This window comes from Liolophura sinensis, chromosome 2, assembly GCF_032854445.1.
Source record: "Liolophura sinensis isolate JHLJ2023 chromosome 2, CUHK_Ljap_v2, whole genome shotgun sequence".
Classification (NCBI taxonomy): domain Eukaryota; kingdom Metazoa; phylum Mollusca; class Polyplacophora; order Chitonida; family Chitonidae; genus Liolophura; species Liolophura sinensis.
In genome coordinates, this window is record NC_088296.1 from 818243 (window position 1) to 831951 (window position 13709).

At 40.3% G+C, this 13709-nt stretch overlaps 2 protein-coding genes across 3 annotated transcripts in view; one reads left to right on the plus strand and one right to left on the minus strand.

Moving 5' to 3' along the window:
- Positions 1-1617, plus strand: part of LOC135462746 (uncharacterized) — a 29717-nt gene extending 28100 nt beyond the window's left edge. For both annotated transcript variants that reach the window (XM_064739981.1, XM_064739982.1), the window contains exon 15: positions 1467-1617. In XM_064739981.1, the coding sequence (XP_064596051.1) occupies positions 1467-1543 (77 nt within the window). In that variant the 3' untranslated portion in view covers positions 1544-1617. The remainder of the gene's footprint in view (positions 1-1466) is intronic.
- A 1862-nt stretch (positions 1618-3479) lies between these two features.
- On the minus strand, positions 3480-8278 carry LOC135463143 (peroxisomal membrane protein 11C-like). The gene is made up of 4 exons (XM_064740459.1): positions 7958-8278; positions 5395-5576; positions 4663-4734; positions 3480-4300 (listed from the first exon to the last, which is right to left on the minus strand). Exons 1-4 carry the CDS (start codon positions 8177-8179, stop codon positions 4057-4059), a joined length of 720 nt encoding a protein of 239 aa, XP_064596529.1. The 5' UTR covers positions 8180-8278; the 3' UTR covers positions 3480-4056.
- Positions 8279-13709: the final 5431 nt, after the last annotated feature.

Below are 13709 nucleotides of genomic sequence, written 5' to 3' on the forward strand. Positions count from 1 at the left end.
ACACGTAAAATGTAACCGGTAAAATGTACGTGTCGAAACAGACATTCATGTACCTGCCGTTAACCAAAGATGGATGTTTCAGATCAATAATGCCAAGGCCTATTCCCAAAAAGACGTTTAACACAAATCACCTAAGAATATAAAGTACAAAGTTAGGATGGAATCATGCAAAGAGAATCAGTCACCAGATGCACGCCAGGTGTACAACACTAGCCAGGTGTACAACACTAGCCAGGTGTACAAAACTAGCCAGGTGTACAACACTAGCCAGGTGTACAGCGCTACATAGATGTACACTACCAGGCAGATGTACAACACTGGCCAGTTTTACAACACTAGGAAGATGTACAACTCTACCCAGATATACAACACTAACCAGATACACAGTACTAATCAGGTGTACAACGCTTAGCAGATGTTCAAGACCAACCCGATTTTCAACACTAGACGAGTGTTCAACACTTGGTAGATGTACAGCACTAGGAAGATGTACAACACTAGCCATGTGTACAACATTAGGCAGATGTACAACACTACACAGATGTACAACAAAAGCCAGATGTACGACACTAGCCAGATGTACAACACTAGCCAGATGTACAACGTTACATAGATGTACACCACAAGCCATGTGTACAACACTAGGCAGGTGTACAACACTAGACAGAAGTACAACACCAGCCAGGTGTACATCACAAGACAGATGTACAGCCTTAGCCAGGTGTACAACACTTACCAGATGGACAGCACTGACTAGATGTACAACACTTACCAGATGTACACCACTACATAGATGTATAGTACTAACCATATGTACAACACTACATAGATGTACAGTACTAACCAGATGTACAACACTACATAGATGTACAGTACTAACCAGATGTACAACACTACATAGATGTACAGTACTAACCAGACGTACAATACTTACCAGATGTACACCACTAACCAGATGTACACCACTAACCAGATGTACAGTACTAACCAGATGTACAACACTACATAGATGTACAGTACTAACCAGACGTACAATACTTACCAGATGTACACCACTAACCAGATGTACACCACTAACCAGATGTACAGTACTAACCAGATGTACAACACTACATAGATGTACAGTACTAACCAGACGTACAATACTTACCAGATGTACACCACTAACCAGATGTACACCACTAACCAGATGTACAGTACTAACCAGATGTACAACACTACATAGATGTACAGTACTAACCAGACGTACAATACTTACCAGATGTACACCACTAACCAGATGTACACCACTAACCAGATGTACAGCCTTAGCCAGGTGTGCAACACTAGCCAAATGTATATCATGTTTAGTTTAACCGTGATCACTGAAGTGGGACAGAAATTATTAAGCGTCATCAAACACTGCAATATCAAATATTTTTGTTAAGTTTTGCACATGCTGATGCAAGATATTTATTTTATCCTAGGAGCGGATGTGACTGTATCGAGATTGACGACGTTGATGACGTTGCTGAGTGTTCTCCTTGCTGTGGTGCTGCTATAAGGGGAGACAACTTATCATCCAGAGACTATATTTGACTGAAAAGTACATTATACTGACATGTATTATAAATTCTTTTTATCATGTTTCAGTTATTTTTTAATCTTTAACCTTCAAGGTATTCTTACATTCATATGGTATAGAAGTCATGTCATATTTCGAGAAAATAGTTTTGCAGATGTAACGGGACATTATATTGTCCATAACAAAACATTATTGTGACGTAATACAAGCTATTCTAGCAACACTCTGAAAACTGTTTTGAAAAGTAGACACCCTTTTGACTTGAAATGTTTCCGTTACCAGCTTCCTTTGAGACAAATGTGAACATTCTTAACACGTGTAAACACTGCATGTTTATTTTGCGTTTGCCATTTCCCTATACTTAGTGCAAGGACTGTGTGTTTCAATATAATGACATGTGCCTTGATTTATTACAATACAGAGTTGATTTGTAATAGACCGCCATATACAACACTAGCCATGTGTTTGCTATTGCGAGTGATGTCCGATAGCTTTATTTCATTGATGTTTTACAACATTCTCAAGGTTTCTTACAACTGGTTTCCCCGGAGTTAACCACCAACTTTTGGCAAGTTACTGACAAGCTTTTTGAGTTTACCCAAGTTGTTCTATTCTAACTGTCCATGAAAATGATGAAATATTAGCAAATATCTCATGGGAAACAGAAAGATTACCGGTACACAATATGAAATTCAATCGCCCTTCGAATTTTCATTATGTTTTCTTTCTTTACAAGACATCCGTGCGAGCATATATACACACCCCTAACGAATCATTTCCGAAATGATAAGTATCAAAGTTAAAGCAAAGTTTGCGTTTCAATTCCTCTACTCGGCCGTCCGTGGGAAGGTCTGTCACCATCCTGCGGATTTTCGTGGGTTTCCCCCGAGCTCTGCCCGGTTTCCTCTCACCATAATTCTGGCCGCCGTCGTAAAAGTGAAATATTCTTGAGTACGGCGTAAAACACCAATCCCTTTGATACTGATCGCTTATATACTAGAGTTTGATCTTCCACATGGTATATTTCTGAGCAAATGACAAAAGATCGAGTCGGATTGCACATTACGGTGTAGTATTTTAGTCATTTTACAAGAGTATACACTTGCATCGCAACGCTCTTAGTAACCTGCATTCTGTAGAACCATCTCTTATAAACTACATGTATGATGCAAAAATATTTACCTTACGCCAAACATCCCTTTCCATAATAAACTATTGGATGTAACGATTCCGTTGTTGACTACATCGTGTAGTTTTGTGTACAAGAAAGACATTAAACTCAGTCTTCAGCTCATGCTTGGCGCCCCTCTCCAGATGTACCTGGGAAGGTCTGACAGCAACTTGCGGGTGCAGTGGGTTTCCCCTGGGCTCTGCCCGGTTTCCTCCCACCGCAATGCTGGCCGCCGTTGTATAAGTGAAACATTCTTGAATACGGCGTAAAACACCAACCAAATAAATCAATAAATTAAACTCAGTCAATTTGAGTCGTCTTTAACAATACTTCGCCCCAAACACCCAATCACAACCATGTAGCAAACTTTATAAATGTAGTATATTATTAAACAATATACATAAAGAAATGCTCATATGGACATCGTAGAGTATGGGTATGCATGGAGCTCACTGACAAGATTCCACTGTGAGTTGTGCACACTATATCGATGTACAACCTGATTATCTGCCTCTCTGTAAAATCGATGGTAAAGTATTCAAAAGGAATGTTATGTACAGTCGTATAATGGTGTTTAAGTACTTAAAAGTTTAGATTTTTGTGTATACATACATATATATATATATATATATATATATATATATATATATATATATATATATATATATATATATATATATATATATATATATATCCTGACACGGTCCTCCACATATAAAGCTCATAATATCCTGACACGGCCCTCCACATATACAGCTCATAATATCCTGACACGGTCCTCCACATATACAGCTCATAATATCCTCACACTTTGCTCCACATATACAGCTCATATTATCCTGACACAGCCCTCCACATAAACAGCTCATTATGTACAAAGTGTTGTCATCTTTAACTTCAAAAAGCTTTACATGTTAGCTTTCTACATGAAAATGACGTGCACAGTCGTGATGCAGATGCGGCTCGCTGAGGTTTGTTAGGGTATACAGACTTGTGCGTTCCTGCTTCGGAACATTGACATTTGAAAATTGTCGCTCCTGTATATACCATATTACTTCTAAAATTTGGGACACCTGCTCTCCTCATTTCAGCCAGGATATGTACAATTCCAGCAGGAATATGGAGTTTCTGTCTTCTCATATGGTTAGACTACCTAATGAACAACACCTTCATATCTTTACTTTTCCAAAAGGCTGGTTAAAAATGTAGCATGCTCCTTTCAACACTACTAATATCCGTCCCAAAATTTAGAAGAATTAGGGTGGTCAAATGCGTCTGTGATGCATGGCTCCTGCAAACAGTAAATCATGGATTGACTCTCTCATTTATGCTTTGGCGGCGTTAAAAAGCTGGAGTACAACATCACAGATGTGGAGATGACCCCCAGAAGTCCGCTCTGCCCCAGTGAGAGCTTGCCTGACCAAAGCCAGCCCTTGGGCAGCCAGTGGACAGCGTTCATTAGGTCGGATAAGTTCTGTACAAGAGACAGGAACTCCGTCCTCAGCTCGTGCTGCAGCTCGGCCAGCGACCAATGGAGTACCTCGTTCTGTTCACGAATATCCGAGCTGCAACCAATCAGAAAAATTATGACAAGAAATCAAAACTGTTGACATTTCAGTTTGTTTAAATTGATTTATTTGACTAGTGTTTTACATCATACTTAAGAATATTTCATCGGCGGTGGACAGCATTAAGGGGAGAAGAATCTGGCTAGAGTCCAGAGGAAACCCATGACTATTCACAGGTTGATGCTCGCTACCACTATGACTTGAGCACAATTAGGTAAAAACATATGCAGTGGTGTTAACAGCAATATAGTAGACGTCAGTGATTTAGATCTCTTCAAAATATTGTATTGTCGTGACATTTTACACACAAATATACTGAAAGAATGCAAAAGGAGAAAGGACGAAATATTACAACTTACTTTCCTTCTAAAACTTTTTGCTTTCTCAATTTCTCTATCGTATTCCACTTTCCGGGAATCTTCAGTAAACTTCTACAATAAAAATATATGAAAACAAACAACAAAATCAGCTGGGAGAATTTTACTGACTTTGACACAGCATGCGAACTGCAAACATATGGCATCCGTCTATTCTTCTTTCCCGGAAAAGAAGCATTTATGCCTCATGTAAACTGTCATATTTTATATTGTTTTCTGAAGTTTGTGTTGCCTGTCGTATATTTATGTTGTCTACTATATGTTTCTGTTGAGAGCTGTTGCATTTGGTTGATTGCAATTGCTTCCAGTTGTTTGCTATAAATTTTGTTTGACTACCACTGTTTTCCAGTCACGGCCATTCTTTCGGTTGACTGTCGTTTTTTGGCGACTGTTATTATTTCTAAATGTCTGCCATTGTTTCTGGTAAACTCCTATTCTTTTTAGCAGACCACGATTGCTTTTATTTGACTGCCAGCGTTTTCCGCTGACATTTGATTAATAAAAATGCGGAAATGCTTCGATGAAATAACTTACATATCTGAAGAAATACGTGTCGAGATGTTCACAAAGGACTGAATGATTATGACTTACTACCATCAAACCGAGGACAAAGACTGGGATAAAGATGACCAATCTCGCTGTGCACAGGACAAAACTGCTCACATTTCCTGAGTTCAGTTTCCTAAGTTTTTTATGATCTCACAATTGACTTACTTAACGATCTGTGCGGCCAGGAAAATAGCCCATGTGGCCACGGAGAGCCCCGCCCACTTGCCCGGGTCCTTCACGCCCAGGATGCGGTGTTTCCCCGCCCAGGCCAGAGCTTCACACGGGTAGAACAGCTGAATGGACCAGGTACTAAGGACGGTCAACAGGCGGGCCAGCACGTCCTGCTCCTGGGTAAATGCAGATTACGTAAAGCTTGTCAATCAGAGTCACACAAGCTTTCACTCATTAGATACCTTCAAGTCTACAGGCCATGTATTGATGTGTGTATGATACTTCCCTTACCGTGTTATGCCTGCACGTATATGTGGGTCTGATACCTGTATGTGTCATTCGCTTCCTTATCTGTAGGGCATGCGTGATTTTCTTATCTCACGATAATCTACAGACTAATCCATGCCACATACGAATCCGATTGTGTAATCGCAAAATGCCATCCGATTTTATGTCACTGTCTGTCACGGTTTGGCGGAACTGTAGTGATTGATGTCTGCCATATATTACTGCCTTTCTCGGTACGACCCACGAGTTAGGCCTTGGGCTCAAATTCGGTCCTGGAAAGGGGAGTTAGTAGATTTACCCATCGTCACTGTTTGTAGAGAGAGTTTGCTGACAATAGCGTGGATGAACTAGTGAACAACCAAATAACTTCTTATTTCATGCTCATGCTTCTATCCGTAACAAGTAGGAAAGGTCGTTGATAACTTCTCAGAAGCTAATTTTTTTATACTCCTGAAATTCTTTCACCAAAAAACCCAGGTTATATACACACATACATGTGAAGATACATCCACACGGTACATGCGCTTATCATACACACACATATGTACACCCACACGGTACATGCAGGTATCATACACACAAAAACATGTGTAAATACATCCACACGGTACATGCAGGTATCATACACGCACATATGAATAGGTACACGGTACATGCAAGTGTCATAAACACACATATGTACACCCACACGGTACATGCAGGTGCCATGCACACACATATGTACACCCACACGGTACATGCAGGTATCATGCACACACAAATGTACAGGTACACGGTAAATGCAGGTATCATACACACATACATATGAACAGGTACACGGTACATGCAGGTATCATACACACACATATGTACACCCACACGGTAAATGCAGTTATCATGCACACACATATGTACAGGTACACGGTACATGCAGGTATCATACACACACACACATATTTACAGGTACACGGTATATGCAAGTATCATACACACACATATGTACAGGTACACGGTATATGCAAGTATCATACACACACATATGTACAGGTACACGGTACATGCAGGTACCATACACACAGACATATTTACAGGTGCACGGTACATGCAGGTATCATACACACATATATACAGGTACATGGTACATGCAAGTATCATACACACACATATGTACAGGTACACGGGTCATGCAGGTATCACATACACACACATATGTACAGGTGCACGGTACATATAGGTATCATACACACATATGTACAGGTGCACCTTACATGCAAGTATCATACACACACATATATTCAGGTACACGGGTCATGCAGGCATCACACACACACATGTACAGGTACACGGGAGATGTAGGTATCATACACACATATGTACAGGTACACGGGTCATGCAGGTATCATACACACAGGTACACAGGACATCTAGGTATCATACACGGTACATGCAGGCATAATAAACATGATGCATAATTAAGCACATGCAAACATACATATATTGCTTGCTGAATCCACGGGGGATTGTCGTATCCCCAAGTGTAGACCCGCATCACACTGGCAAGCTTAGAATTATGTAATGCTAACTTATAGTGAGTGAGTGTTTGGGGTTTAACGTCGTACTCAACAATTTTTCAGTCATATGACGACGAAGGAATCATTAGGGTGCATGTACGTATAATGTGCCTCCTTGTTGCAGGACGGATTTCCATCGCTCTTTTATTTAGTGCTGCTTCACTGAGACGACTTACCGAAGGTAAGTAAGCCGCCCCGCCCGAGCCATTATACTGATACCGGTCAACCAGTCGTTGCACTATCCCCTTCATGCTGAACGCCAAGCGAGGAAGTTACAACTTCCTCTTTTAAAGTCTTAGGTGTGACTCGATCAAGGATTGATCCTGGATCTACCGGTCCCGAAGCGAACGCTCTACCAACTGTGCTATCCGGGCCGGTTGCTAACTTATAAGACAGACAGGAAAGTGGGAAAGTCGTAGTCCTATAAGTGCACATATATATCTTTGACAATATGCCTCCCGTCGGAGTAGGCTGCTTGAGTTGTGTGAACAGTTACGTCCTGTGGCGTTCTGAATATTTTATTATTATGTACCCGTACACGTTATTATTATATATGTAACTTTCTGGCGATCCTGGGTTTCCCCCGATTTTCTCCAACCATGATCTTGGCCGACGCCGTAGAAGTGAAATATTCTTTGGTACGGCGTATATACCACTAAAACAAATAAATAATTTGTCATATATACATATATAATGTATAATGAAGCGACTTTACCTACCCGCGATCCTAGGCCAAGCCGCAGTGTTCGCCTCAGCATAGGTAACCCGTCGTACAGGCGGAGCACGGTCCTCGCCTCGCCGATCTGCCCGGCCACCGAGAGTAGTCTGCGAGCGGACTCGCCCTTCAGGTTTCCCGCAGCCGCCATAGCCGCAAAAGAGCAGAGGCGCAGCACTTTGTCCCTACCGCCGTAGCTTTCCAGTAACTTGAAATACGCCTCCATTTCAATCGTCCGTACACCAGTATAAGTTGGTGGGGGTGAAAGTAAAATTTACAGACACTACGAAACGAAACGTCCACTATCTGTTGTGTATGTAGGCCTGCAGGAGGATCGGCCAGAGAAGACTCAGTATATGACCAGTCACGCTGCCATAGTGGCCGCTGCAAAAGCGTGACCTAAATCTTATGACTGTGGGCTATATCTCTGACAGTTACGTGTAGCGTAAAGTTTGATCTACATTTCAGCCAACAAATATGCATGCGCTGGTTTGCACCGTCCAAGTTGCCCAAGGGCTCCGCCACCTCAAAGTTGTCTCCCCTTGGTCAACGAAGCGTGGAATACTTGTGTATCGGAATGGTGTGCATGTGAATCCGAGTTTTTCATGAAGCTGTGGAGTAGCACATGAAATTTTGAGCTTATTGAAGAGTTTTTTTAATTAGTGCAAACCTGACCTATCATTTAAATATATATGCTGCTAGCTCACAAATACAAGGATCCCAACAACGCGCGGATGATTGTGGATTTCTCCAGGACTCTGCTCGGTTTCCTCCCACCACACAATGCTATGGTACCGCGTAAAACAGTAAATGAATCAATATATCAATAAAAATATAAACAAACAAAACTTGACTCATCGAGACTGAGAAGAGAGAAATATTTCATTGATTTTATTTCCTTGGTTTTTTTCTTTTTGTGGCTATAGGCCTAGTGTCATTTGTTCCTGATTTATTTAATTATTTGATTGGTGTTTTCATTTATACGGCGGCGGCCAACATGAGGGTGGGAATAAACCGGGCAGAACCCGGAGGAGACCCACAACCATTCGCAGGCCGGACTGGAGCCATACTGAGATAGATTTGAACTCATAGCGGCCGCCCTGACGTGCTAACCACCTCGGTCAATAAGTGTGTACAATTACTGTAACACTACAATATGTTTGTACTTGTAGTACCTGTGAATGTCTGATCACAAAGTAACATTTACATTCTATGTGATCACAGCTCGATTACCTAGAGCTTGGCACAAATCAGGGCGTGTAGAAACCAATGACAGCTGATCGAGTTGATCTATCCTGGATTAAATTGAGCTTGGCACTAAACAAGCCGTGTAGAAACCAATGACAGCTTATTGAGTTAATCTATCCTGGATTACCTGGAGCTTAGCACAAATCAGGGCGTGTAGTAACCAATGACAGCTGATTGAGTTGATCTATCCTGAATAACCTACAGCTTGACACTAATCAAGTCGTGTAGAAACTCAGTCCAGCTGATTAAGTTGATCTGTCCTGGATTACCTACAGCTTGACACTAATCAAGTCGTGTAGAAACCAATGACAGCTGATTGAGATGATCTGTCCTGGATTACCTAGAGCTTGACACTAACCAAATCGTGTAGAAACCAATGACAACTGATTGAGTTGATCTATCCTGGATTACCTAGAGCTTGACACTAGCCAAGTCGTGTAGAAACCAATGACAGCTGATTGAGTTGATCTATCCTGGATTAACTTGAGCTTGGCACTAATCAAGTCGTGTAGAAACCAATGACAGCTGATTGAGTTGATCTATCCTGGATTACCTAGAGCTTGGCACTATCAAGTCGTGTAGAAACCAATGACAACTGATTGAGTTGATCTATCCTGGATTACCTAGAGCTTGACACTAACCAAGTCGTGTAGAAACCAATGACAGCTGATTGAGTTGATCTATCCTGGATTACCTAGAGCTTAGCAGTAACCAAGTCGTGAAGAGGCCAATGACAGCTGATTGAGTTGATCATTCCTGGATTACTTGATCTTGACACTAACCAAGTCGTGTAGAAATCAATGACAACTGATTGAGTTGATCTGTCCTGGATTACCTACAGCTTGACACTAATCAGGGCGTGTAGAAACCAATGACAGCTGATCGTGTTCATCTATCCTGAATTAACTAGAGCTTGGCACTAATCAAGTCGTGTAGAAACCAATGACAACTGATTGAATTGATCTATCCTGGATTACCTAGAGCTTGACACTAACCAAGTCGTGTAGAAACCAATGACAGCTGATTGAGTTGATCTATCCTGGATTACCTAGAGCTTGGCACTAATGAAGTGGTGTAGAAACCAATGACAGCTGAATGAGTTGATCCATCCTGAATTACCTAGAGCTTGACACTAATCAAGTCGTGTAGAAACCAATGACAGCTGATTGAGATGATCTGTCCTGGATTACCTAGAGCTTGACACTAACCAAATCGGGTAGAAACCATTGATAACTGATTGAGTTGATCTGTCCTGGATTACCTAGAGCTTGACACTAGCCAAGTCGTGTAGAAACCAATGACAGCTGATTGAGTTGATCTATCCTGGACTAACTTAAGCTTGGCACTAACCAAGTCGTGTAGAAACCAATGACAGCTGATTGAATTGATCTATCCTGGATTAACTAAAACTTGGCACTAATCAAGCCGTGTAGAAACCAATGACAACTGATTGAGTTGATCTATCCTGGATTACCTAGAGCTTGACACTAGCCAAGTCGTGTAGAAACCAATGACTGCTGACTGAGTTGATCTATCCTGGATTAACTTGAGCTTGGCACTAATCAAGTCATGTAGAAACCAATGACAGCTGATTGAGTTGATCTATCCTGGATTACCTAGAGCTTGGCACTAGCCAAGTCGTGTAGAAACAAATGACAGCTGATTGAGTTGATCTATCCTGGATTACCTAGAGCTTGGCACTAACCAAGTCGTGTAGAAACCAATGACAGCTGATTGAGTTGATCTATCCTGGATTACCTAGGGCTTGGCACTAATTAAGTCGTGTGGAAACCAATGACAGCTGATTGACTTGATCTATCCTAGAATTGACTTGAGCTTGGCACTAACCAAGGCGTGTAGAAACCAATGACAGGTGATTGAGTTAATCTATCCTGGATTACCTAGAGCTTGGCACAAATCAAGTCGTGTAGAAACCAATGACAGCTGATTGAGATGATCTGTCCTGGATTTCCTAGAGCTTGACACTAACCAAATCGTGTAGAAACCATTGATAACTGATTGAGTTGATCTGTCCTGGATTACCTAGAGCTTGACACTAGCCAAGTCGTGTAGAAACCAATGACAGCTGATTGAGTTGATCTATCCTGGACTAACCTTAAGCTTGGCACTAACCAAGTCGTGTAGAAACCAATGACAGCTGATTGAATTGATCTATTCTGGATTAATTAAAACTTGGCATTAATCAAGCCGTGTAGAAACCAATGACAACTGATTGAGTTGATCTATCCTGGATTACCTAGAGCTTAGCACTAACCAAGTCGTGTAGAAGCCAATGACAGCTGATTGAGTTGATCTATCCTGGATTACTTGATCTTGACACTAACCAAGTCGTGTAGAAACCAATGACAGCTGATTGAGTTGATCTATCCTGGATTAACTAGAGCTTGGCACTAATCAAGTCCAGTAAAAACCAATGACAGGTGATTGAGTTGATCTATCCTGGATTACCTAGAGCTTGGCACTAACCAAGTCGTGTAGAAACCAATGACAGCTGATTGAGTTGATCTATCCTGGATTACCTAGAGCTTGACACTAACCAAGTCTTGTAGAAACCAATGACAGCTGATTGAGTTGATCTATCCTGGATTACCTAGAGCTTGACACTAATCAAGTCGTGTAGAAACCAATGACAGCTGATTGAGTTGATTTCTCCTGGATTACCTAGAGCTTGGCACTAACCATGTCGTGTAGAAACCATTGACAGCTGATTGAGTTGATCTATCCTGGATTACCTAGAGCTTGGCACTAATCAAGTCATGTAGAAACCAATGACAGCTGATTGAGTTTTTCTATCCTGGATTACCTAGAGCTTTGCTCTTATATCAGTCTGATAAATCTGTCTCGGTGTTTTCTGGTTTTGTGTAATGTTTGTGTCTCAGAGGGATTTGTCTCAATGTAATCATTGTGTGAAAGTGATTTTGTAATGTTTGCCTTATTTTGAATTTTGTGTCACCGTGAGATTATCACAATTTTAGTTATCACATTAATTATCTGTTAATAATGTAGACCGTATTATTATAGCTGATATGTGTAATCGTGGGTATTGTACTAATGTAAACTTGTGTCACCGTGAGATTTGTCTCAGTGTATATTTGTTTCGCTGTAAGCTTTGTGTCACCGTAAATGTTATCTCGGTTTATGTTTGCCTCACTATCAGTATTATGTCATTATGAGTTGTGTCTTAGTGTATATTTGTCTCGCTATCACTTTCTCAGTGTTATCTCAGTATGTATGTATGTATGTATGTATGTATGTATGTATGTATGTATGTATGTATGTATGTATGTATGTATGTATGTATGTATGTATGTATGTATGTATGTATGTATGTATGTGGGCGTGTGTGTGTGTAGTATTAAGACAAACATATTTATACACAAGCACACACACACATATATATATATATATATATATATATATATATATATATATATATATATATATATATATATATATATATATATATATATATATATATATATATATATATGAAGAGACAAAGAGAGAAAACCCACAACACGAATACATGCATGTAAACATTAAACATTGGGGAAATGTAAGAATTTCAGACTAATCAACTAACACTATCCTACTTCTGTTTCTCACACGCCTTCGAAAACGTTCTTCAATTCTTTCCATTTGGTCATCAAAATTTGCTTTTCTCTTTACACACTGTAAAGCACTATAGTTTTCAGTCATGATTTTAAGTAATGATTTTGCAACATATTCAGTAAACCGGTAAACAAAGGTTTGTTCGTTCATACATGAATATCGTTTTTCCAGCATCATGATTGTGTCTACACAGCGTACATACAGTGTATATAAATTTATTATCTCGAGTGTTGGCCTTATTTAAGCAAAACTTTGCTGCACAATAAGACGATTTGTATCTGACTTTTTATGCTTACTTAGATAGAATATCAGATTAGGTTGTGCGGACGCTCGACCAACTGTGCTATCGGGGCAGGTCCACGAAGAACCAAAACTAAAATCGAAAAGCAGCATGTTTTTAGAACACTTTACCGAGAAAACTGTACATGTATATATCTTTCTGTTCAAAAGTTGATTGACCTTTAAGGAAAATCACACTGTATATTAGATAAGTGTTTCAAGGAACCAAACATGCCTACCATATTTCATCCGCACCACTGTCTTATAGACACGGTTGGTAAGAGCTATGGGACGGTAATCAAATGGATCAGATTGTATGGGAGCCGGGATATTACAAATCCACGGAAGTCGTAAGCGGCTTAGATTGTAAATGGTTCAGACATTTATAATAAACATAATGAGGACCACACGCAATGTCATGTGAATTTTTTAAATGCATATTTAAGATCTTTGATCGAAATGAGACATTTCCAAAATGTTTATCAACAAGCTTCTTCGGTATACTAATTTTTTAGAAGAAAACCACAATTCAGTTTTCTGTTTCTGGTTTTTATATGCTGGAATTCAGTAGAACAAGTTAGAATGTGATCGGATCG